This window comes from Taeniopygia guttata, chromosome 14, assembly GCF_048771995.1.
Source record: "Taeniopygia guttata chromosome 14, bTaeGut7.mat, whole genome shotgun sequence".
Lineage (NCBI taxonomy): Eukaryota > Metazoa > Chordata > Aves > Passeriformes > Estrildidae > Taeniopygia > Taeniopygia guttata.
This window is the reverse complement of record NC_133039.1, coordinates 5,926,616-5,950,008: the sequence shown is the minus strand read 5'-3', so window position 1 is coordinate 5,950,008 and position 23,393 is coordinate 5,926,616. Positions and strand designations below refer to the sequence as shown.

Genomic DNA, 23,393 nt, shown 5'->3' with positions numbered 1-23,393 from the left:
CTCACAGGTTCCTGCCACTGAGCTTGCAGGTACCGAAGCTTTCAGGCATGATATGCTACAATGATTTGGTTCAATCAGCTCACAGCTGATCCATAACCCCTTGTGACCAGGTCTGAGTTGTCTGCACGGGCTTTGTGCCAATGTGATGGAAGAGACAGGGCTTTGGATGCTTTTCCAGAGTCAAGAAATAGCTTTTATTTGCAGTTTATGGTGGATGGAAGAAGTATGCGTTTGGTCTGAAATGTCCCAGGCAACTTGGCCATAGAGAGGCAGCTGTTCCTGCTGGGGGCTGTCCTGTGTGCCCCAGCTGAGGCAGCTCCCCAGCCCTATTCTGTAGGCTCCGGGATCATTGTGCTCTCCAGCTCCTTCTGCAGAGTGTTGATGAAGCAAATGATCTTTTTGATACAGGCGCGGTTTCTGTCGCTCTCGGTTTGGAAAGCCTGGACAGATTGAAACCAAGCAATGAATCTGCAGGCGTGTCAAGGTCCAGCAAAGATCTGGGAGTGTCTCTCCTGACAGTGTCCCTGCCACTTGGGCCAGACCTGTCTGTGCCCCATCCCCCTGGGTGTGAGGGTCTCTTACCTTCCCTGTCACTGAGATCTGCCACTGGTAGATGTTGCAGAGCATGTCACTCTCTCGCTTATCAATCTTCCGCAGGCGGATGCTGTGGGACACGTTGAGGATGTTGACAATGGTGTTTTTGTCCTTGAAGAGCTGGGAGGTAACGTGACCGGATGAGAGGAGGGGTGAGCACACAATGAATGAGCAGCACAGCAGTGCTGTCAGAGGGAGAAACCCTCTGTCACTGGCAAAATTTGGCAAATCCCACTCATCAGGATGAATCCAGGGCTCTACCCTTGGCATTGCTGCGGTGTAATGGGGCATTATCCCTAACACAGGTGGGAAACAGAGGCAGCACCATTGGCCTCACGTGCTGGAAAGGGGAGATCAGTGCAAGCAGGGCTGCTGTGCAGCTGGTGTGGAAGGCTGTGTATGCTCCAGCATGCCTGGAAATGGAAAATCGCACTTGGAAGGGATTCCTGCACTGCTGGCACTGGCTGTAAATCTTCATTTTTGGAGAGTCCCAGCTTCTAATGGAAGCGGTGACTTCCCTCGTGGCTCTAAATAGAGGGTGGCTTCACTAACCCATAATGAGTCTCCTCCTGCAGCCAAGTGCAGCTGTTGGGCAAATGAATTCCCTTCTCCATGGGAATGGATGGCAGTGAAGCAAAATGGGTGCACGGCAGTGGTGCGGAACTGCCACCATCTGCACAGGCCATAAAGCAGCAGCTCCCCCGGGGGCTCAGGGCTCTGGTTTGTGTCTGTCAGCTTGTGATTACCTGGACTGACAGGGGGCTGGGATAATCTAGACAGAGCAAAACTGCAGCTAATGCAAATTCAAGTAATTTAGCCACTAAATGAAGGAATTATGGAGGCAAAAAGGGCAGCAGCGTTGCTGAGTGGAGCACTGCAACGATGTTGGTGCTTTTGGAAAGGCTCCTGGGATCTTTGCTTGCACAGCAAGACTGAGGGCTCGGTGGAAGGCTCCATTTAAAGTGTCATGTCCTGCCTCCAGATCAGCTCATGGGCTCAGGAGCACCAGGAAGGGATTTTGAAATCACTGAGGCAAATAGAGCCCTGGTGTAAGAAATTCAGAGCAGTGTTGGGATTCTGCTGAGGGAGCAGGGAGAGTCTGAACAAAACCAGCTGTGAGGGAGTGCAGCAAAGATGCTGCCTGAGTGCCTGGAAATCAGCCAGAGCAGTGAGTTGTGCTGGAGGCAGGAGAGAGATTTCCTCAGCACCTCTCCTGGGCTGCTGCCACCAGCTCTGGCAGTGCCCAGGGAAAGCTGCAGTGCAGTTATCCCCTGTCCTAGTCAGTGGAGATGTTCAGAGGCACCACAGTTCAGCCAAGCAGCTGGACCCTCTAGGAAGGAGGCTATGCTGTGGTTCAGGTATGGCTCTGGCAGCACTGAGCCTCCTGGAAATTCTGTCCCTTCAGAGAAGAGGCTACGACCTCATTTTCTTGCCTATTCTCTCACAGAGATGAATGGTTTTGGTGACCTCACCCTTCGAAGATCAGCTGGAAAATCCTCTTCAAGCTCATAGTGCTCCACTTTCCTCAGGGTGGCCATGGCAATCTCCATCAGCTTTTTATGGTGTTGATTTTCCAGGTCGTGGCACTGGTTAAACGTACAGAACGTGGTTAAGGGAAAAGATGACCACACCACTCATCTGTGGAGATTAAATGACCTCCTGTAACTGGGACCAAGTGTCTGCACAGGGGGATTGTGCAGGAATGAGCCTGGCTGCTCCCAGAAGCTGCTGTGGTGTCAGGATATCAGGATACACACTTTCAGTTCTTAATCACACACTGAGTCTCATCTTTACTGCCAAATATGACAGAGGTGTGAGAGAGGACCTGGGATTTCCAGGGAAATTGGAAGAGGCCTCCAGGTGAAAGCTAAGCTCTGAATGCAGTGCAAATATTTGCACCAGGCCATCAGATTTCTAGATTTAAAGCAGCATGGTCTGACACTCAAACAGTTCAGTATTCTCATATAACTTTTTTCAGCACAAATCAAAAATACAAAAATGAACACCATTTAAAGAGCATTCAACCAGAATTTTAGATATTTCACTACTGCTATGGCAGGAAGGTACCTAGACAACAGCCTAACCAGATTTTCCCTCTGTTTTGTCTTCTCTGCATGGAGAAGAAAGGAGGATTCCCAACAGGGTGAAAGCTTCCTAAATCCTACAGACTTTCAGCACAGTAGAATTTAGATCTTTCTGTGCTCTCTAGAGTCTCCACATAAGGAAGCTGGGCACCTTAAACGACCATTCCTCAAGGCTGGGAAAAGATATTTTCTATGGATTAAAATAAGAAAAAATAAAGTTTTTATACTGGAGGCTCATTTTTGGATTTAGAGGTGAGGTGTAGGTACATGACTGGGAGGTCCAGGCCAACCTACTGTGAAAAGGATATATCCCTTGAATGTTTTCAGTGAATGTTGATGCTAAGACATCAATGCTTCTTTTGAAATCCTGTAACAGTTCCTTAACAGAAGGGAAAAAGAGGAAATATCACAATGAAAACTTGCACAAACATAACAGGGAGTCAGAGAGTCTAGGAGGAAACTACAACTCCTTGTAATTTGGACTCACTGCTGTTATTAGCACAGTCAGACACTGAACTGCCTCAAGCATTTAAAGTGTTTTCAAGGTGCTACAAGATTTTATTCCCTTCTTTAGGGACAGAAAATCAGAATCAGTTTATTGGAGGGAAGTTAGCTGAATAGTGCCTTTACCCAGTGTCTGGAGTAAGCCAGGGGATGCTTTGTTACCCTCACCTAAGCAGTGCCTGGGGAGGGCAGGATTCCCATACCCTGCCTTACTGCAGCCTCCTTGTCCTTGTCTGGATGAAGAGCCTCCCCTGCCTGGGCTTTACTGCAGCTCTTGGGTTAGTCCTCAGAAATTAAAATTGCAGCTGCCTGTTCCCTCTCTCAGAAATGGCTGATGGAAAATCTGTGAAGTGTTGCACTTAAACGTCTTGGTAGCTGAATCCTGCACACCCAGCAGGGCACGCAGGGAGGAATGTTTCTGCTCATCCCATCCGTGATTGCAGATATGTAAGGGCCAACTCAGAAAACACTAAAAAGGCACAATCCTGATGCAGTGAGGATCTGTTTTGAGCTGCTGCTTCCTGCCATTCCTGCTCACAAAGCTAAACTGCTGCACAGAGGCCACAGCTCCTGCCTGCTCATTTTTAAACAGATTAATTTGGGTTTTTTTCCTTCGATGAAGATGCTCATCAGCAGCCCTGCCCTAGTTTTTGAGGAAAAGTCTGGGGAGGAAAAGGCAGCTATTATGCAAGCAAATGCAGCAAGCTGAGCAGGAATGTGTATAATCTTATAGCAGAGATCAGCTTCAAAGAATGATACCTCTAGAATTCCAAATGCATACCCCATGCTATGCAGCAACTTGTGCAGACCTATAATGTGATTGCACAACCTCCCTGCCTCTCAAGTGTGGGAAATCAGCTTGGATAGATGGGATGGACATACTGTGTTCTGCTCTGAGAAACAGAAATCTGCTGTAAGGTATCAGTGTCCAGGGCCTGATCTCACTCCCATCAACTTTGAACAGACAAAGAATAAGATGGGGACAAAACATTTTCCCGTGCCTCCCTCTTTGTGAGTAAGCTGCTACACAGGGCTGCAGTGACAGAGAATTGACCCCCCAATGTTCTAGCTGTGAGGTCCCACAGGGGTGAGCTTGTATCTCACCTCCAGGTCATTAGACACCAGTGCTTCCAAGGTCAGGAGTGCATCCAACAGCTGATTAATGCCCTCCTTCCCCTGGGCTTGTTTAGACTCAGCAACTTCACCACTCCCAGCCTGAGAAAGCTCATCCAACCTCTAAACACAGAGATACATGAATTAGAGTTTGTGTTCAGCATTCCATTGCAATTTAATTAACTTGTTACATGTGTGAGAAAAGTTCCTGCTGCTGATTAGCTGAAATGAAATGTGATGATCCAGGGATGTCTCCAGATTTACATAGTGGGTAGTCAACAGTGCTGAGGTTTGCTACTGCAGGGGGGATTGGGAAAACTCTTCCTCATCCTCCACTCAGCAGAAGATTTTGCACCTTCTATGCTCCCAATTTTGGTTCCCCCTCATTTCAAGTGGAAAAAAAAGAGAACAACTTTTAATTCTTGATATTGCTGGCTGTGAAGAAGAAATAAACAATGGCTTTGGAGAAAGAAAGGCAGGTATAAATCCTGATCCACTTCCTGCCAAGGAGAATCTTGACTGACTTCCAGTAGGGTCAGGATTTAGTATTCTGAATATGGAATACCTATCATTGCCTGCCTTCCTCTTACAGCAAGGATTTATTGCCCTTCAGAATTATGTATTGATATCACTTTTGTATCAGGCAAGATTTATGTTTGCTTGGATCAAAAAAAAAAAATCCTCTTGTGCTGAATGTGTTATTTTCAAGTCTGTTTAAAATCAGTTAACAATCAACTGCTTAAAAAAGGAGGAAAAATATATATGTTTTATTATGTCTAATCCACTTCTCCTGAGAGGGAATGGAATGGGGTGAAATAAAGAATTCTGTTAAGAACCCCTGCCAAGGCTTGTGTTTGGAAATGGGGTGGATTACCCAAACTTTGCAGTTTAAAAAGGGGGAAGGGGAGAGCAAGGTGTCTTCTTTTCTAATGTAAACAAGTGAGGAGGCTCAAAAGGCCCAGAGCCACTCAAGCTGCTCCTCTGGGAGCAATAACTTCAAAGTTCAAGGCCTTTAATCCCCCGTAACCAACTTCAGAGAGCGCAGTGATTTTACAGGTTACCCAAGTTTACATGAAAGGATTACAGACAGACAAACAGCCTCAGAACAGCTCACAGAGTGCAGTCTGCTGGGACCTCTGTGCCTTTTGAACTCCTGCAGCAATTTTAAATGATGGGGAAATGATGTTAAAACACTGTGTTGAGTTTTGATACAAACTCCTCTAGCATTTATATGAAAATGGGTATGCTGAACCCTGTGTCCTGTTTATAGAGAATCACAGAATCCCAGAATGGTTTGGGTTGAGAAAGACCTTAAAGATCATCCAGTCCCACCCCCTGCCATGGGCAGGGACACCTTCCACTATCCCAGGTGGCTCCAAGCCCTGTCCAACCTGGCCTTGGACACTTCCAGGGATGGGGCAGCCACAGCTTCTGTGGGAATCTATGCCAGGGCCTCCCCAGCCTCATAGGGAAGGATTTTTTCCTAATATCCCATCTCTCCACCCCTCTTTAGCTTAAGGCCATTCCCCCTTGTCACCCCTTGTAGCTCAATCCACAGCTGAGCCTGTAGGTCAGACAGAGGTGAAGGGGTATAATCTAGCCTCAGCTGTGTATTTTTGGGTTTTGTTGTTGTTTCTTTGCTTTTGTAGGTTTTGCAGAGTTTGTTTTGCTGGTTTAGGTGTTTTTTCTTTTTTCATGGAAGATACAGTGAGAATTCAAGCACAACTTAACTGAATATTCAAATCAAACTTCTGGTTGGAACGAGATGATCTTTTAGGTCCCTTCCAACCCAAACCATTCTGCAGTTCTGTGACCCTGGTAGTGCTGCCAGCCCCTAGAGCTGTTGGATGCAGATTTCCAACATGAGCCAGCAAGGTTCAAAGCTCTGGGAGCAGAGTGACTCAGCAGCTGGCAGCCTGTGACAGGCACTGAAATAAAAGTGACCTGGTTTCCAGCAGGAGCCAGCGCTTGTGACTCTGCTGGTGTCACTTGTCAGGGACTTGCTCTCTCAGCTGACAGTGTTAGCAGGCTTTAGCCCTCCCCTAGTTTTTATTTTTTTCCTGTGGAAACAAAATCATGATCCATCTATTATACGTGGTTAGAAAAGGATCCAGCTAGAAGCTACGCCCTGAGCAGCCACAATGGGTGGCTGTAGTTGAGCAGAATGAAAAGAGAGAGTTTATGCTTTAAAGGACTAGAAATACATTAAAATAACTTTCTCTAATTTTTTTTGTTATAGTTCTTTGAGCTGTTGTTGAGAAAATGAACTGAACCAGAAAATTACTTGAAAATAAACTGAATACCCTGCAATTTCCTTCCTTTTCTTCCTGTTTTTTCAATGAAGGAAGAGCTATTGGAGGCTTCAAATAGAAGGGGAGTAGAAGTAAACATCTATCTATCTATCTATCTATCTATCTATCTATCTATCTATCTATCTTAAAAATCAACTTTATAAAAATATTTAAACTAAAAGGAAGGTTGAGCATTTCTGTTTTCTTAAATATTGGTGACTTTTCTGGATGGGGAAAAAAAAAGTAAAAAACTCCACCCTGTTTAGCCACATTTCATGTAAACCCTTGAAAGACTTTTACCTTTATAGATGATAACATTATGACATATTAATTTTGCTCTACACTGAATTCCCAGTATATATAAAGACCATGTTAGCTGGTTGTAGTTTGTCCAAAGGGTAGAAATTTCAATCCCCATTTTTTTTCCCTACATAAAGTATTAAAAAACTTTTCACATTATGACAATGACATTATATTAGCTAATAAACCAATTTTTCTTTGCATAAATTTATGTTGTAAGAACCACATAAGGAAATATTAGTGAGTGAGCACTGGAAGAGGTTTCCCAGCGAGGCTGTGGAGTCTCCATCCTTGGAGATATTCACAGTCCTGGGCAGCTTGCTGTGAGTGGTCCTCCTTGACCAGAACCAGATGACTTCCAGAGATCCCTTCCACCCTCAACCACTCTGTGATTCTGCCATTAGGGATCAAGTATTAATTTCCATTACAGCATTGTCAATCCAGAATAATTTTCCTAATTTTAATGGAGTTACCTCCATTTTGAACAAAATTAAAAGCTGGTATAGGATGTAGAGAAATCATGTCTCAAACAAACAAAAGTATAAAATTACCTTTTGGTTCTGACTCTCAAAGTCTGAGATTATTCTCTTGCTTTCTTGCTGGTTGACTGCCATAATTTCATGGAGTCTTTTGTAGAATTTAGAGACTTCAGCTTCTCGTTTTTCATACTCTTCCAGTCCATAGTTATACAGGTTCCCACAAACTAAGACAAACTCCTTCTTGTATGTGACAGCAGAGTCAAGGTCTTTTGCTTGTTCAGTGGAGCAACACATTATGTTCCTTCTGCCTCTGCAAATCTGAGCAGCAAGAGCTACGAGCTACTTTTATGTAAACTCTGTGGTTCTTGCTGGGAGCTGCCAAATATTCTGTCTGGGGCAGGTCTGGGTCACCCATTCACATTTTATGCACAGGATTTTGCTGCCTTAAGGGTGTGGAGAAAGCTATGGCAACTTCAGAGGGGAAAAAGGCCTTGAGGAAGAGAAGAAAATACATTCACTTGTCTGACTCTTCTGACACAGCAGCAGAAGGAAGCCTACAACCCTATCTGTCTTCACAAGTGTGAATACAGTGCCTGTGTAGTTAATAAATACAGCTCTGGAGCCCACAGCCAGAGCACAGAATAAACTACTGACTTGGTAGCATCACAAAAATAACGTCAATTTTTCTTCTGCTATTATCTTGGCAATGGAATTGTTTCTGGAGTCTATTGTAGTTAAACCATGATGCATTTTTCCCCAACAGTGTAATGCAATTTTAAGGAAGGTCAAGTTACTGGCCTTGACAATACTCTATTAATCTGAATGAGAAAAGGAAAAGAAAAAAAAAGTGTCTGCTTTCTGCTCCCCCATGTAGGAGGAATGATCAGAAAAATGTGCTGGCCTGGAAACTTCACGTTGCTAGTTCTGGCAGGTTGTGAGATATGCGACTTGTATCCTTCTGATTAGTCTGTTCCTATCTCCTACCACTTCAATTTCAACGTGATTTTAGCAACTGTGCTCTTACAATCTAACTGACAGAGATTTATCTTCCAGCTCATTTTAAACTTTAAGTGGATTCCAGACTTAAAGAAAGTACAAAGTCTCGATTCTTGAAGGGTCACAAAAGGAGGCTACCAAAATCGTGTTTGATTCAAGGGAAGGGAAAGGAATATGGTAATTACAGCGGTGAGAATTTGAAATGCTGGGATCTCACGACCTGTTGGGGATAGAAACGAGTGGTTTTACAAATGGGATATCTCAAGCTGGGCTGGCTAGCTTGTCAGTAATATAAACCATTTGTTTGGAGCCCTCATATTTCACAAGATATCATGCCTTAAAGCTGTCAGTGGTCTCACAGCCTTGTAGTGTAACTTTTGGTACCGTTCCAAAATTGAACACAGACTGCCTCAGATCTTAGATCAATGTAGCTTTCAGCTCTGGACAAAAGCAACAGAAGAAGAGTCCCTGTGGATGCACTTCCTTCTTAACTCAAGGCATTACCTGTTAGCTGTAGGTATTCCAAACCCAGGAAGGATATGCCTGCAGCAGGTCCCCCACTCCAGGGAGGGAAGCCAGTTTGGCAGCTTCTCTATCCTCTGCATGCAGACTGTCAAACAGGAATGATCCATTCAGGTACTCAACAAAGGCTGCCTTTGAAGAGAAACAGAACAAAATAAGTAAAATAGAGACGCCAGCCTGCTGCCAGTCCTCAGGATGTGTCTCTCCTCTAAGCACCTCAGCAGCAGCAGAACATGGGTGCAGACACAGACACATGAACACAGCAGAAACCCCAAGCAAGCCACAAAAGCACCTTGCAGCTGGAGTGAAACCCACCCCAGGGGCTTTGCTGCTACAGCTCTGTAGCCTAAGGATAGAAAACACTGTTTAATCTTGTATCAGATCACCAAATCATAAAATGGTTTGGGTTGGAAGGGACATTAAAGATCATCCAGTCACACCCCCTGCCATGGGCTGAGACACCTTCCACTGTCCCAGGTTGCTCCAAGGCCCATCCAATCTGGCCTGGAACTCTTCAGGAATGGGGCAGCCACAGTTTCTCTGGGGAAACTGTGCCAGTTGCCAGCTTAAGACATTACCACATACAAACACCTATTGCAAGGCTATTTAGCTTTTCAGATAGTGAGTTGGTGAACTCTGGGGAGGGAAAAAGGGAAGAGTTGCAGCATTCTCCCTGGCACTAAGCACTTAACTTAAGCCACTCTGATCTTCTAGAGGTCTGGAATACAGAGCCAGGTTACAATTGAAAGCACCATTCCACCTGGTCTTGCTTTCAGCCCATTCAAAGGACTACAGTGATCTCCAAAAGTCCTGGAGAGTTTAACCATAAAACCAATGAAAAGCTTGACTTAGTGTGAAGGAGAAAAAAAAAAGTCACTTCACTATGAAAACATTAACATTTCCCTCAGCCCTGTAATTTTCTTAATCTCACGTCAGGCTGATAAGCTCCCTGGGAATGATTTACTATTTAGCTTTTCAGGGTCTCTATCTGTAGTTTCATTGTTCAGCTCAAAGAATTATGTTCCCCCACGTCATGTGTATTCCACAGCAGCTCCTGTTTCCATCCAAAAGATAAGATTCAGAGATCACAGAGATTAATCTGAGCCTTAGTTTTAGCAGAGTTGATGTTAACCTCTCATTAAATCTTCAAGCAGGGAGAAGACAAGTCAATATGTGTTGTGCTTCTTTCTCCTGAGACAACACACAGTTAAAGAAAACTTACCTGGTCGTACTCCAGCTTTTTCTGCTTTGCATCTTCTGCCTCCTGGAGAGCAAGGACCTGAGCCTCCTCTTGCTCCAATGGCTTAGTAAGATCTTGATACTTTAAAGCTGCAGCTTCTCTCTGAGAAATATGAATAAAATATTTGTATTAGATTATCCAACACTGCTCAGTGAGTCAGGGTGTAAGCAACTGATCTTTCTAGAACATGCACCAGAGTGGCATCTGCCTCTCCATTTCCTCATGGGCTTTTTATTAAACTACTTATGAAGTTTCTAATCTAATCCTCATCCCATTTTTTGCTGGCATATTGCTCTGTTTCTGCATTCAGTGCATCTGAGATAACTCAGTCACAGGAAACTTTTCTCTCTCCATTTTCTCATCTTTAGAGGTATTTTTTCCCTCTTTTAGCAGGAAGTTCTATTTTGACTTCTAAAATTTGAACTCCAATTTGATCAGTCAGCGAGGTTAATACATTTTCTAGGGAGGAGAAGGTTCTTTGGAGGAGTGGATGGCAAGGTAGTATCAGGGGCAAGAACCTCATTAGCTTGAAACTGAAGCTTGACAAATTTAACTGTGCAATTCTCAGACATCCCTGATGAGCAGGGACTGCCTTCCATGACCTAGAATGCACTTCCAGTCCTATGGTAAGAGCAATGTACATTCCAAGTACAGCTCCTGCTCTTTGACAAGCAAATTTACAATTAATCATGTTCTTCGGTTACTAAAAAAACCCCCAAACCCTGAACAAAAATCCCCTTGTTACTTTGAGCTCTGGGATGATAAAGCAGCTCCACAGGTTACTGCTGAGGATGAAGAGTCTTATTCTCAGAAATCAAAAGTGGGAAGTGCATCCAGGCACCTGCTTGTCTGGATTGTCAGTTTGCTACTGAAACAAATCACTCTGTGAGCAGCAGGACCACCAAGGCTCCTTCCCCCTGGATGCATTTCTCCAGACTGATTTCCTCCGAGATTCTCTAAGAAGACTTGCACTCACACTGCAGCCTCTCTGTGGCAACACGAACCAGGCCCCTCTCCCACACACAGCTGCTGATTTTCACAAAATCTGTGAAGACATCATGCTTCTGACACCTCTACCTCTCTGTCAGATTTGACAGAATTTGGCCTACAGGTTCACAGCTGTTATGTGGAAGCAGAATAAACACTGTGTGTTTCTGTGAGTCTGATTTCTGCAGGGAACCTGCCCCCAGTGCTGGAATATTGCTGGCACACCAACAAAGCAAAGGCTCTGTAAGATGCTGTTGCCTGATTTCCCAATCAGGGAATGCAGAAATCTCACCGTGGAGTTTCTCACGAGCTTGAAGTCCAAGTACACCAGGCTTGGAAGATGAGCAACAACAAACAGCCTGTAGTGCTCTTCGCTGCAGAAAGGGTTCCCACTGAGGTTCAGTGTCTGTAAGCTTTTTAACCTCCTGAGATAGATAACCTGTGCCAAAGGGAAAGAGCTCTGTATTTCCCGGTGCTGGAAAACACAGCCTTGGAATTTATTGCTTTTATTACAGCTGAGTTCCAATATGTATTCTGCTCCGCTGCCAAATTCACACGACAGTCAATTATGAGTTTCTAATGGTTTTGGGAAAGGAAATACTTAAATTCACATTGGCAATATCTAGACAATGGGTGGAGAGAGAAGGCAGATGGGGCGCACAAATCACAGGTCCTAAATTGGTAAGATGGCCTCAAAAGAACCCCAAATAAATCCTAGCCTCCCCCCTTTTCTCATATGCAGCCACTTATTCCTTTTCTAGCTTTCATGAAGGCCAATAGGAATTTTGCCATGGCTGAGAGCAGTCACAGAACTGGGCCCCCATGGGTCAATAATCTAAAAGAAAAATGGCTGCAGTAAGCAGTTAACATCAGAGGACCAAAACCATAGCTCAGACTACTTAGAAATCCTAAGATGAATTTTATCTCCTAAGGAGGGGCTTGGTTGCAATGGCAAATGCCAGTTTTAGAATATCTGAGCATTCAGCAGGGAATATTTGCAAAGCCAGGGAACACTCACATCTTCCAGAATGGTCAGGTTATTCTTCCCTATCGAGAAAATCTGCAGCTCTTGCAATGTGTCCATGTGCTCAATTTTAGATATTCTATTACTGTAGAGACTGAGGTCCTGCAGTTTGACAAGAGTATCCAGGCCCTCAATTACTTCAATATTGTTGAAGGACAAGTCTAGGGAAGAATTTACAAATCAAATATTAAATTATTTCTTGCAGAACACCCTGATTCTGCCCTTTAGTTCTGGATGTAGGAGTTTATGTACAGATTTTTCTCAGGGGTGGTCCACGTCCCACAGGAAATGCTCAGCATTAAATCATCCTTTATTCCCATCTTCTCCTTGCAATTGTCTGTGCAACTTTTAAATGAGAGGAAAAGCTGAAGTTAGTGCATGCAGAGTCCACATACACAGCCTGAAAGGGGCTTCTGCCTTATGGGGAAACACAAAACAAAGGGTGAGGAAATGCCCTTAGGGGGAATTTTTGTGATAAATCTGACACTGTCTTGTTTCTTGCAGACTCCGCCCTGCCACAGTAATGCCACAGTTGTGGTCACTCCCACAGGGCCAAGATAAGGCAGTTCCATGTCAGTGGAGTTATGCAAAGGCTCACTTTCACTGTTTCACTTATTGAAATGTCTTCTTCCCCTGCCAGAACATCTAACACCTACACTCACCATGACTAAGGGCAGGATTTGCCTTTGGACTAGTACCGAGCAAGCCAAGAGTCCAAAAACAGTCTGTGAGGTCTCTTGGGTGGCTGAGACACTTGTACAGCAGCACCTGAGCCACTGCAGCCTTTGAGCAAACAAAATAAGTGAGTGTGCTTCAAAACACGGTGCTTACACTGATCAGTTGGTGATTCACAAGTGCCTCAGTCATCTGTGGAGCAGCACAGTGCAGACAACTGGGTGGAAGAAGCCATTAGACATTTCACAATGTGAAAATGCTGAGGATATATTTAGAATTCCAGCCAGCAGCGTGGCTGCAGTCCCAGGGAATGCTCTAAGCTGTGCATCTGTGTAGCTGCAAGCAGTCACATAAGGCTACAAGGATGGCCACTCCTTGGGACAAGGATGACACCAAGCCCTTAAGGATATAGGGGTTTGTAGGCTTTGGAATGCCTGCAGCAGCTTTGCAAACAGAATGCAGGCTTCTAAATCACAGAGGTGTTTCCATAAATATTCCTGAAAGTCACCCCTAAACACAATACAAACCTTGGAAACAACCTTGAAACCTCAGTTTCCTGTTCCTGCCACATGAAATGTATTAAACCCAGTTTTTAAACATTTGAAGGATTGTTTTGCAGCTCTGATACTCAGGCATTTTGACATTTGACAGTCAAATAAGGAGACACGCAGACAGCTGACAGCCTTCCCAGGGTAAGCTCCTATCAGTCGTGTTTGAGAAGGAAGGTGACATCCTGGTTTATCACAGATTGCTTTGCACCTGCAAAGGCATCCACCCTCCTCTGTCTGTATCTCACCAAGCCATACAAGGTGAACCAGACTCTCCAGGCCTTCTATCTTCTCTATGACGTTGTTGTCCAGCTGCAGTTTAGTCAGATTCTCTAATGGCCACAGATTATCAATCCGCAGGATGTCTAAAGCCACAGGAAAAAAAAAAAAAGAAAAGAAAAAGAAAAGAAAATTGCTTTTCACGTGAGCCAGCTTTGTTTTAGCAGACACACTGCCTTGCACAAGGAAAACACGTCCAGTCTTGCCTCCAAAAGGATTTTCAGCATGTGATGAGTGCCCTGGAGAGCTCAGAGGTGCAGTGGCTGGACGAGATTTCAATGAAACTGCCCACTTAACCTCAGTGTCCTGCACCAGAGCACGCTGCTCATCAGCGAGGCCAACGAGGCGTGCAGGGGATGCTGACTGTGGCCCTGCACTCCAGTGCATTTATGAATCCACTACTAGGAGGCCTTGACCTTCATTTTCCTCTCCAGCTCCAAGCAGGAGGTTTGGGCTGAGACTCTGCTTTTCTCTGCATTTGCAGTCTAGCAGTGCCCAGCTCCTGCTTTTGTAAATGACTCTCCTGCTCCTGGGATTCTCAGCACAGGAGAGGAAGCTGGAGTCTACTTTTTCTGTGAAGGCTGCAGTTTAGAACTAATCAATATCCCTGCATTTAGTTTCCTCCAAAAACAGAATCACAAGGGCTGGCTGTTAGTCACCACAGCAAAGTTTCAGGACCAAGGTGACAGGAAATACAGAACATTCTCACTCCCATTTCTCTTCTCCCCTGCAATGGCTTCCCAGAAGATTTAATCTGCTGTCCTGCTGTCCTTATTTAGTGAGGGCACCATAAGCCGAGGAATTGCACACCCAAAATATTCACACAGCTCTGGATTTTTTATTTGCAAACAAATCTATGCAGGATCAGGTCGAGGGAGTATTTTCTAAGAAAATCGACTCATACACACATTATTTTACTGGAGCACACAAAGAATAATCAACTGAAATTACCCCCCTCCCTCAAATACTCAAATATTGAGCCAAATGTTCTTCCTCTTCATTTTTTTTTGTGTGCAAGTTTACAACAGGTTTGACAGTAAGAAGCAAGCCATGGTAATGCTATGGATGACCAGAGGATGCCATCAGATTGGACTGTAAATCACTGTAATCTCCCAAACAGCTCTCACACACTCACCAGCTGTGGCAGAACCTGCCCAGGGTTGGGTTTGGCCACGAACTGAGGGGCCCAACAGGCCTGTGGCCTGTAGGTGTCACCACAATATAAATGTTAAATGAGAACGGCAGTGACGATAAGAGAGGGAAGTGAAGCAGTTTTGAAGTCACTCATCAGCAAAAGCTCCCCCTGATGAAGCTCCTGTGTACAGGTGTGAGCTAAAGTCCAAGTCCAGATGTTAATTGTCACATAATAAATCCAAGTTAATAATGGTTGCTTAATTGCCAGTTACCCACTTATTCTATTACCTTCTAGCAAAAGAAGAGGCAAAATATGTATATATTCTGATACTCACTTTTAAAACTAAATTGTAGCTCTGTTACAACCTTAACATTAAGACTTTCCTCTCTGGCAATATCTCCAAGGTCCTCAGGACATTTCTCTTCAATGGCTTTCTGAAGCATTTCATCATCAATAATTTGTGGCTCAATAGTATTGAAAAACTGACTCATTGTGAGACAAAATCAGCCTTAAAGGACAAAATAGAAAATAAAGTAAATCACTGCCTAGCTACTCTTTCCAGCAGTTACAGAATCCCAGAATCCCAGAATAGTTTGGGTGAGAAGGAACCTTAAAGATCATCTCATTCCATCCTCTGCCATGGGCAGGGAATCCTTCCACTATCCCAGGATGCTCCAAACTGGATGTCCAGCCTGGCCTTGGACACTTCCAGGGAAGGGGAATCCACAACTTCTCTTGTCAGCCTGTTCCAATGCTTCCAATGCTTCTTTCAGTGAAGAAATTTTTCATGGAAATTTAAATATCCCTAATGTTATATATATAAAATATGTATATATTATATTATACATAATATATAATACATATTATATCTTACATATTATATATTTAATATATAACATATATTTTATATTTATTTATTTATATATATTTATATAGTGTAATTTAAATATCCCTAATGAGACTGTCTTTTTCAAATGGTTCAGAGTTAATGAATTGCTGTGAAGTACTTGAATCTTCAAACTTTTGCTGTGTAAGATGTTTATAATTACAGGGTAAGTTCTGATTTATTTTTGTATGGGACAGCGATGATAAATGTCAGAGTTTGGAGAGGTCTGTTCTCATTATGGCATTTCATTAACAAACCAAACCTCCCTGTGGCTGTGTGCAGTACAGACCGAGGAGCAGCCGGCCTTGGATTTATCCATCCTCCACCTTCCTCTCTCTCTTTCTGGTACAATCACAGAATGGGTTGGGTTGGGAGGGACCTTAAAGCTGCCATGGACACCTTCCACTAGCCCAGGTTGCTCCAAGCCCCAACCTGGCCTTGCGCTCTCCCAGGGATGTGCACTTGTCCAGCGTCCCTTCGGACAACACCGGATCCGAGCAGCCCTGCCCGCCGCCTCTCGCTCCTAGGGCCCACCGAGGATTAGATTCCGGCCTATCAGGGCTCTCACCCGCAGGTCCCCTGGGGTCTGGGTGGGTTCCCGGTTCCCGGTTCCCGGTTCCCCGTTCCCGGTTCCCACCCGCGCCTCACCGCCCGTCGCTAAGGAAGCCCGGGTGCGTTGCTAAGGCAGGCACGTGACCGGCTTAGCCGCCAATGGGCGTGGAGTGGGTGAGGAGGCCAGCGACCAATCAGAATTAGAGAAATCCGTGTCAGCCAATCAGCGCTAGGACCGTGCCCTAGGGGCGGAGAGGGCTCTGATGATTGACGTTCCATTTGCCCAATAATGTTACAGATCGTTTAGGGCTTTGCCCAATAAGGAATGGCAGTCTTATTGTCCTCGCCGTCCATCAAAGGAAGGGCGGGGAAAGAGGCGGGACTACTGCGGGGGCGGGACTCTGACTTGACAGTGATGGACACGCTGTTTAACCAATGGCTTTGCCGCGCGTCCTGCAGCTGTCCAATTGGACGCAGGGAGGCGGGACGCAGCCGGCAGAGCGCGCTGTGGTTGGTGCGCACGGCTGTCAGTCAGGGCGCGGTGCGGGAGGGGTGGGCGCTGGGCCGCTGTTTGTTGTCATCCCAAGATGGAGTTTCTGCTGGGGAACCCCTTCAGCACCCCGGTGGGGCAGAGCCTCGGTACGGCGGTCTGGGGAGCGCGGAGGGGCCCGGGGGAGCCCGCGGAGACAGCGGGGGCTTCGGCCAGCGGGTGGGGCTGGGGGCAGCGGGGCGTACCGGGGGTCTGTGAGGGGCTGTGAGGGCTCTGGGGGGCTCTGGGGGTCTGTGAGGAGCTGTGGGAGCGGTGGGTGGAGAGTCCCTGAGAGCCCAAGGCGGAAATCTGGGCTCGGTAAGGGGCTTTGGGGCTTAGTGGAGGTGTTTGGGGGTGATGGGGGTCTGGGGGTGGCCAGGCCGCTCTGGGGGCTCTCGGGGGCCTCTGGAGGTGTGGGGGGGTCTCTGGGGAGCAGGGATCCCCGGGCTGTGGGGGCTTGGAGTGCTGGAGGCCTTAGGCAGGACTCTGGGGTTAGTGGAGGGTGTGGAGAGATCAGAGGGCAGAGGAGGCCTGAGGAGCAGGCTGCTGTCCATGAGAAGAGACTGACTCCATGTCGAGATGGATGCAGGAAAGCTGTTGCATCCCCCAACTCCTTTTCCTGAAGTTGAGTGTCTTCTTCCAGACCACCCTGCCATTGATGCACTCTTTCCCAAAGTACTGAAACCGCCCTGTGCTCTGAGTGGGCAAGGGGGTGATGTGGTTTGGAGACACGAATAAGTGCTCGTTTTTCAGCCTGGAGGCTGAATTGTGGTTTTGGTAATGCTTTGGTGCCATTAGCAGGTTTCACTGCATGGCCAGTCAAGGCCTCCCTGGGCTGCTGTGGCTGCTCCCTCCCTCCCACAGACGTGTTCTTTCGTGGCTAGTCATGTTTTCCTCTGGGTTGCCATGGAGCAAAGAAGGGAAAGGAGAAAGCCTGGGCATCACTCGTGCAGAGTTTGGTAACTCTGAGTTTTCACCTCAGCTGGGTGGGCTCTCAGTGCCTCCTGCTTTCCTCTGCTGGGCCCTGAAGAAATTGAAGCTCTCTGACATTGCAGGAAGGGCTGGCTCAGGTTCCTGCAGTGCAGGAGGGCGGGCAGTCCCAAAGCCAAGGTGATGCTCAGTTGAGGACCTCTCCTGCGAGGGAAGGCTGGGAGAATTGGGATTGTTCAGCCTGGAAAAGAGAAGCCTTGGGCTGACCTAATTGTGGCCTTCCCATATCTGAAGGGAACCTGCAGGAAAGATGAAGAGAGAGGATCTGGAGTGACAGGGCAAGAGAGAATGGCTTCAAACTGGCAAAAGAGAGTAGGGGTAGATGGAATATTGGGAAGAAATCCTTCCCTGTGAGGGTGGGGAGGCCCTGGCACAGGTTTTCCAGAGAAACTGTGTCTGCTCAATGCCTGGGAGTGTTCCAGGCCAGGTTAGACAGGGAGCACCCTGGGATAGTGGAAGGTGTCCCTGCTCGTGGCAGGGGTGGAATGAGATGATCTTTAATGTCCCTTCCCACCCAAACCGTTCTGTGGTTCTGTAACACACATCTATGCCTAGCCTAGCCTCTAGCTATTCTAAGTTGATTTATGGAATGATGAAAATCTTTGAAAATTGTAGTGGAGAAAACTTTGCAGAGTATCAGCTCATGGCCTCAAAGCTCTTTTCTAGTCCTTTCCTCCTCCCCATGTGCAGGGACACCCCCTGGTCGAGGTGGAAGGCCCTTGCATGGGTGAGTCTCATGCCGTGCTTTGAGCATGGCTGGGCTCTCTTTGTCAGGCTATATGGAGCATATGTATAACTTGCTGTTTATCCTCAGCCATCTGGGCTGCTTATTTCTTCTGCTGAGGGAGAAAAGTGCTGGGAATCAGAGGAGAATAACGAGAACAGCTCAAGAGAAAGGTGATTTTAGAGTGAATTTGCTTTGTTGTGTTTGGCCATCACAACAATACCCAAAAATACGTGTTATGATACCTTCATGAACTACAGTCTGCTTTTGTGCCTATACAATTTTAGAGTGAATTGGCTTTGTTGTGTTTGTTGTGTTGTGTGCTGGCAGCCCTGCCAGGACAGCTGCTGGGCCAGGCCTCTGCCGTCAGCCCGGGGAGGGCAGGCAGCAATTTCTCCTCTCTTCATTAGCAGCTTCTTTTAGCATCAGTCAGTGGTTTGAAGGAACTGAAGATTTGTTGGGGGGCAGGGAGGGAGGAGTGGTAAAATCTGCTTTTTTAACTCCAGAGTGCAAAGGTTTTCACAGCTCTCACATCCCTTCGCTCGCTGAGCAAGCGGCCACTGCCAGCTTCGAGGCTTTGAACACTGAGCTGCTTCCATCAGATGAGGTTAGGTGTGCAGCTTCCCTTAATGCAAAATTCAGCTGCACTTTCAGAATGTTTTTCTTTACTCCCAGGGGGAAGAGATAACTGCAGATTTTATTTTGGAAGACAAATTTTTCTGCTTCTCCTATCGCTGCCAGTTATCCCTTTCTGAGACAGCAGTAAAACAAAAGCATGCCTTGTTCTCAGACACTGCTATTTGCCCAGTGCTTCCACAGTTTGTTTTTCCAATGAGCTTGTGGAATATAATTTTCACTTATGCTTCTCTTCATTCTCTGAAAGAAATGGAATAATTTTGTATTTCTGTTTAAACATATTGTGTTGTACACAGTTGTGATGTTTTCAAGCAAGGCCTAACACTCACCATAAGGGAGAAGTGCAGAAAATCCTGTAGGTCCATCAGCACACCAAGAATGTGTGTTCTTTGCCAGGAAGTAGCAGAAGTTCACAAGAAGATTTAATTAGGGCTCTACAATATCTGCAGATAAATGCCAGGTCTGAAAGAACAAAGATGTCAGAAAAGGTTTGAGGAGAGCTAAGAGAGGTAATACAAGGGATTTTCTCTTTTCTCTTCTTTATCTGGATAATGTCTGAAGCTAGGCAGGCTTTTTATGTTAACTCTTTTGCTTAATGTGGGAAAGTAATGCTAGGATGAGCTCGGAGGATTTGTAATGGAGATGGAGAGAGTCTCCTGCATCTAAAGTGCCAGTTGTTGAAATGGCAGCCAGGTTCCTCATGGCTGAAATGGGCTTATATGGTACCCTCTATTTAATTCCCAGTGGTGACACAGCAGAAACAATATAAGCCACCACAATATAAGCTAATTATAAACCTCACCTAATTTTGCTATAATACTTTGATTGACCTGTGGACACTCAGCTGACCTTGTGTCTCCAACGAAGTCCTCTCCTGAGAAGAGTGGTTGGTTTTTGGTGGGGCTGTGTGGAAGGCAGGCAGCTGTACCTGAAGGATTTCAGAGCTCATAAAAAACATTTTAATTTCATTTTGCTTTTTACCTGGAGGTTGCTGTGAAGGGAGCTTATAGCATCATTTTGTGTATAAACCAAAAATCTCACTGAGGGTTTTGCAGCAGAATCCAGTACTTCCCAAAGGTTTTGTGAGGTGTTTTTCAGAAGTTCTTTGTGAAGGCTGCTGGGAGTCTAGAGGGTGGAACTGGGTGCCATGGGTTTCATAGGCTGCCAAGTACATCGAGGTTGACAAGATCCTTTGTGGCACTGGGTGCTGGCCCAGTTCTTACAACTGAACTGTTTATTTTTTCCACTCACCACTGTAAATACCATTTTGAACAATATCCTATCCAGTGAGGAGCAGAAGAGCAGGAAGATGTGTAGTAAAGCAGCTCTGACAGAGTGCTTGCTATGTGGAGAGGGATTGGCCTGGAGAAAAAGCTGCAATTTACAGTAGTGGGAATTTGCCTTGAGATTCACCATCCTGCCATAAATTGCTTTTTTTATCTTTCTTTGTTCAGTGGAGCCATCTTTAAAGTGTCACCACTCAATTCAAGGTTATTAGAACAAATACCCTTGCTTCAGGTTAGAGAAAACATCTTTGATGATGAAAGCTGATTGAATTACAAGAATGTGGAGTGCTAGTGACTCTTTTTTGGCCATGCTGCTTATTTGATAGTGGCCATATGGCTTCCACATGAATACACAGTGAAGCCTGGTTTAGTTTTTTTTGTTTGTTTTACTCTGGAGACATTGCAAAGGCTTCAGGAAAGTGCTTCTTTGTTTGAATCCAAACCAAGCCTTGCTGCTGCCCCCTCATGCAGGTGCAGAGGGCTGACCTGGGGCAGTGAGGTGTGAAATGAGCTCCTCACAGGGTGCTGGACAGGGACATCAAGGTCAGTTTTGGTCAGGCTCTGGTCAGGGCTGTGTGTGCTGCTGAACTGAGCTCTTCTCACTGCAGCCCTAAATCTGCCTGACCCAGAGCCAAAGACCTCTGGGGATGAAGTTCAGCAATTAAGTGCAGCAAGACTTGAAAGTTAATTTTTAACACTGCAGTAGAAATGAAGTTGTCCTGTGTAGCTGGGAGTGGGGATCAGGTGCTTCTGGTTTACACCCCTGGTGCCTGTTGCTGAGAGGAAGTTTCGATGCACAGTGCTGGTCTGGGCACTTGGAGTCTGTTTTTGGAGGAGAAACAGTGTGGTGATTTAAGGAGGCTACAAAAACAAGGTTTCAGCAAAAGATACAGAGGCACTTTATTGAAGCAACAGTGAGGGAGACAGCTGCTCAATTGATTTTTATCAAAGCACTTGCAGTTTCCATTCAAGGTTGTTAAATTGATAATATATATGGTGGATACAGGCTGTTTTCAGACCTGTTGTTTTGTTTCCCCCCCCCCTTTTTTTTTTTCTTTTTTTTTTCCTTTTTAATGGGAAAGTGCTTCAGGGGGTTTAAAACACCTTTTATTTTCCCTTCCATAAGAAGCACTTGAGCCCTTTCTTCAGGTTTCTTATATCTCTAAGATTTTTATGATTCTTAGAATAAACACAGTTCCTAAATAAATGAGTTGATGACTACATGTAGGAACAGAGAAATGCATTAGAGCCAGCAGCCCATGGTAGTCCTGTGGGAGGCATTAATCCAGGCTTTTGTCCACAATTTCCCTAAGTTCCCTTCAGAGTAAACTTACTACTTTGCTGTGCTGTGAAACATTTTTTTAAATAGATGAGCCTTTCCCCAGTGCTAGAAATTAGTGTTTAAAGTGTACACCATAATCTTAGGATGTGGTCCACATAAAATATCATTTTTGCAGTGTGCTGTTGGGCTCTGAATCTTCCCAGTTACCATTCATTGCCTTATAATGAAATAAAGAGTCCTTTGCATTTACCCACAGCCATGGAAGCATTGTCCCTTATTCTAAGGGAAGCTTTTCTCCATACAAGGTGGCAGTAACTTCTCTTGCTGTATCAAAAAGATGAATTTTGCCTTTTCATGCAGTGAAAAGGGCACAAGAAGTTCTCTCCGCAGAGCTGAAGTACTCTTCTAGGTACTCCTGTAGCTGGTCAGTTTTTAGAAATCCAGCCCCCCACTGCTCATTCAGAATTGTGCTTGTCATGCAAAAAGAGCCTGATAAAGTGCTTTTAGTTTTAAAAGATTATTTGGATCTGCTTTCACATGACAATGGATTATGTTGTAAGGAAAATCTCCATGAAATACAAAAATGGATATCTTTGCTCTTTAAAGGAGCAAATAAATACTGAGTCATGAATCTGGCAACTTGGAGAAACTATGTACACGTGTGAAGCTGGGTAATTAGTATAATGCCATTTAATACTGGGTTACTAAGACTGGATTTATTTTATAGCCACAAAAGCAGATTGTAGTTCATGAAGGTATTATAACATGTATTTTTGGGTAATGCTGTTTTATCTCTTTCAGCCTGGTATGCTTAAATATATATTCCATATGCTTCTAATAGCTATCTATATGTGACAGTGAGGACAGCTTGTTCCCAGTTTGGTACTGTTCTGTTCATGAACTCAGCAGATCTTTTAGAATTCATATTTAAAATATGCTTGCCTAAAAACCACAGAAAATTCCCACAAACCCTTCCAACTGATGTAATATTTCATCCAAAATATTTTTCACCCAAAAAAATACTCTGTGTTTTCCTTAGTGAGGAACAGTTTTAAGGTAGGCAGACTTTCCTATGATTTCATAAACTATGTTGAGTTTTTAATTAACAATTTTTGAAGGTGTTGAAGGCATTTGTGGCATTCTCAGTGACAGGGATCAGTGTAGGGACAACAACAGCTCTTGCAGAAGTTTTGGTGAGATGATCCTTGCCTGGAAAGGTGCAGGGCTGGGGCTGGGGCTCTTTGAGGCTGGCCTGGCAACCTTCCTCCTCATCTGGTGTTTCATCCTTGACCAAAAGTAATTTCATCCTCTGTGTTTGGGTTTAAAATCTGTACAATGGGTAGGTGATAAGAGCATAAATGTTTGAAGAGCACAGGGAGAAAGGATGTTGTGGGAGCCCTGTGAAGTGAGGAAATGACCCAAAAACCCAGCCTGTGAAACAGCAATGAGTCTGCACACATAATCCAGAGCTAGTTTTCCTCCTTCTCATTTGCATCTTCCTGGGGAATTCCTAGTTTTCTATGTAAAAGAAATTCGTTGCTGAGCATAAAAATCCTACCAAGGATAGATAAGCCTTATCTTCTGTATTTGTGTAGTTATTCTATTGATGATTCTGCCTGATCATTTCAGTTACTGCCAGTGGCAAAAGGCTCTTTTAAAATTGATGATTCTTCAGCACAAAAGGTACTGGTCTAAAAGCTTTGCTAGAGCTGGGTCTCTCTTCCCTTAGGAGCAGCT

General features: G+C 45.1%; 2 protein-coding genes across 7 annotated transcripts in view; one reads left to right on the top strand and one right to left on the bottom strand.

Moving 5' to 3' along the window:
• Nucleotides 1-170: 170 nt before the first annotated feature.
• On the bottom strand, nt 171-16,366 carry DRC3 (dynein regulatory complex subunit 3). 4 transcript variants are annotated; one of them, XM_072935525.1, is made up of 13 exons: nt 16,306-16,366; nt 15,106-15,279; nt 13,606-13,722; nt 12,129-12,295; nt 11,403-11,549; nt 10,106-10,225; nt 8,904-9,015; nt 7,438-7,613; nt 4,287-4,418; nt 2,987-3,057; nt 2,067-2,190; nt 583-714; nt 171-440 (listed from the first exon to the last, which is right to left on the bottom strand). In XM_072935525.1, exons 2-13 carry the CDS (start codon nt 15,260-15,262, stop codon nt 327-329), a joined length of 1,569 nt encoding a protein of 522 aa, XP_072791626.1. In that variant the 5' UTR covers nt 15,263-15,279; nt 16,306-16,366; the 3' UTR covers nt 171-326. The 4 variants fall into 4 exon arrangements, with proteins under 4 accessions (XP_072791626.1, XP_072791625.1, XP_072791627.1 ...); XM_072935524.1 differs by having other exon boundaries at nt 16,226-16,310; XM_072935526.1 differs by having other exon boundaries at nt 16,295-16,310.
• Nucleotides 16,367-16,735: 369 nt separating this feature from the next.
• TOM1L2 (target of myb1 like 2 membrane trafficking protein) overlaps nt 16,736-23,393 on the top strand; it is a 56,591-nt gene continuing 49,933 nt past the window's right edge. For 2 of the 3 annotated variants that reach the window (XM_012577548.5, XM_012577543.5), the window contains exon 1: nt 16,736-16,848. In XM_012577548.5, coding sequence (XP_012433002.1) covers nt 16,797-16,848 — 52 coding nt within the window. In that variant the 5' untranslated portion in view covers nt 16,736-16,796. 3 annotated transcript variants of the gene reach the window in all.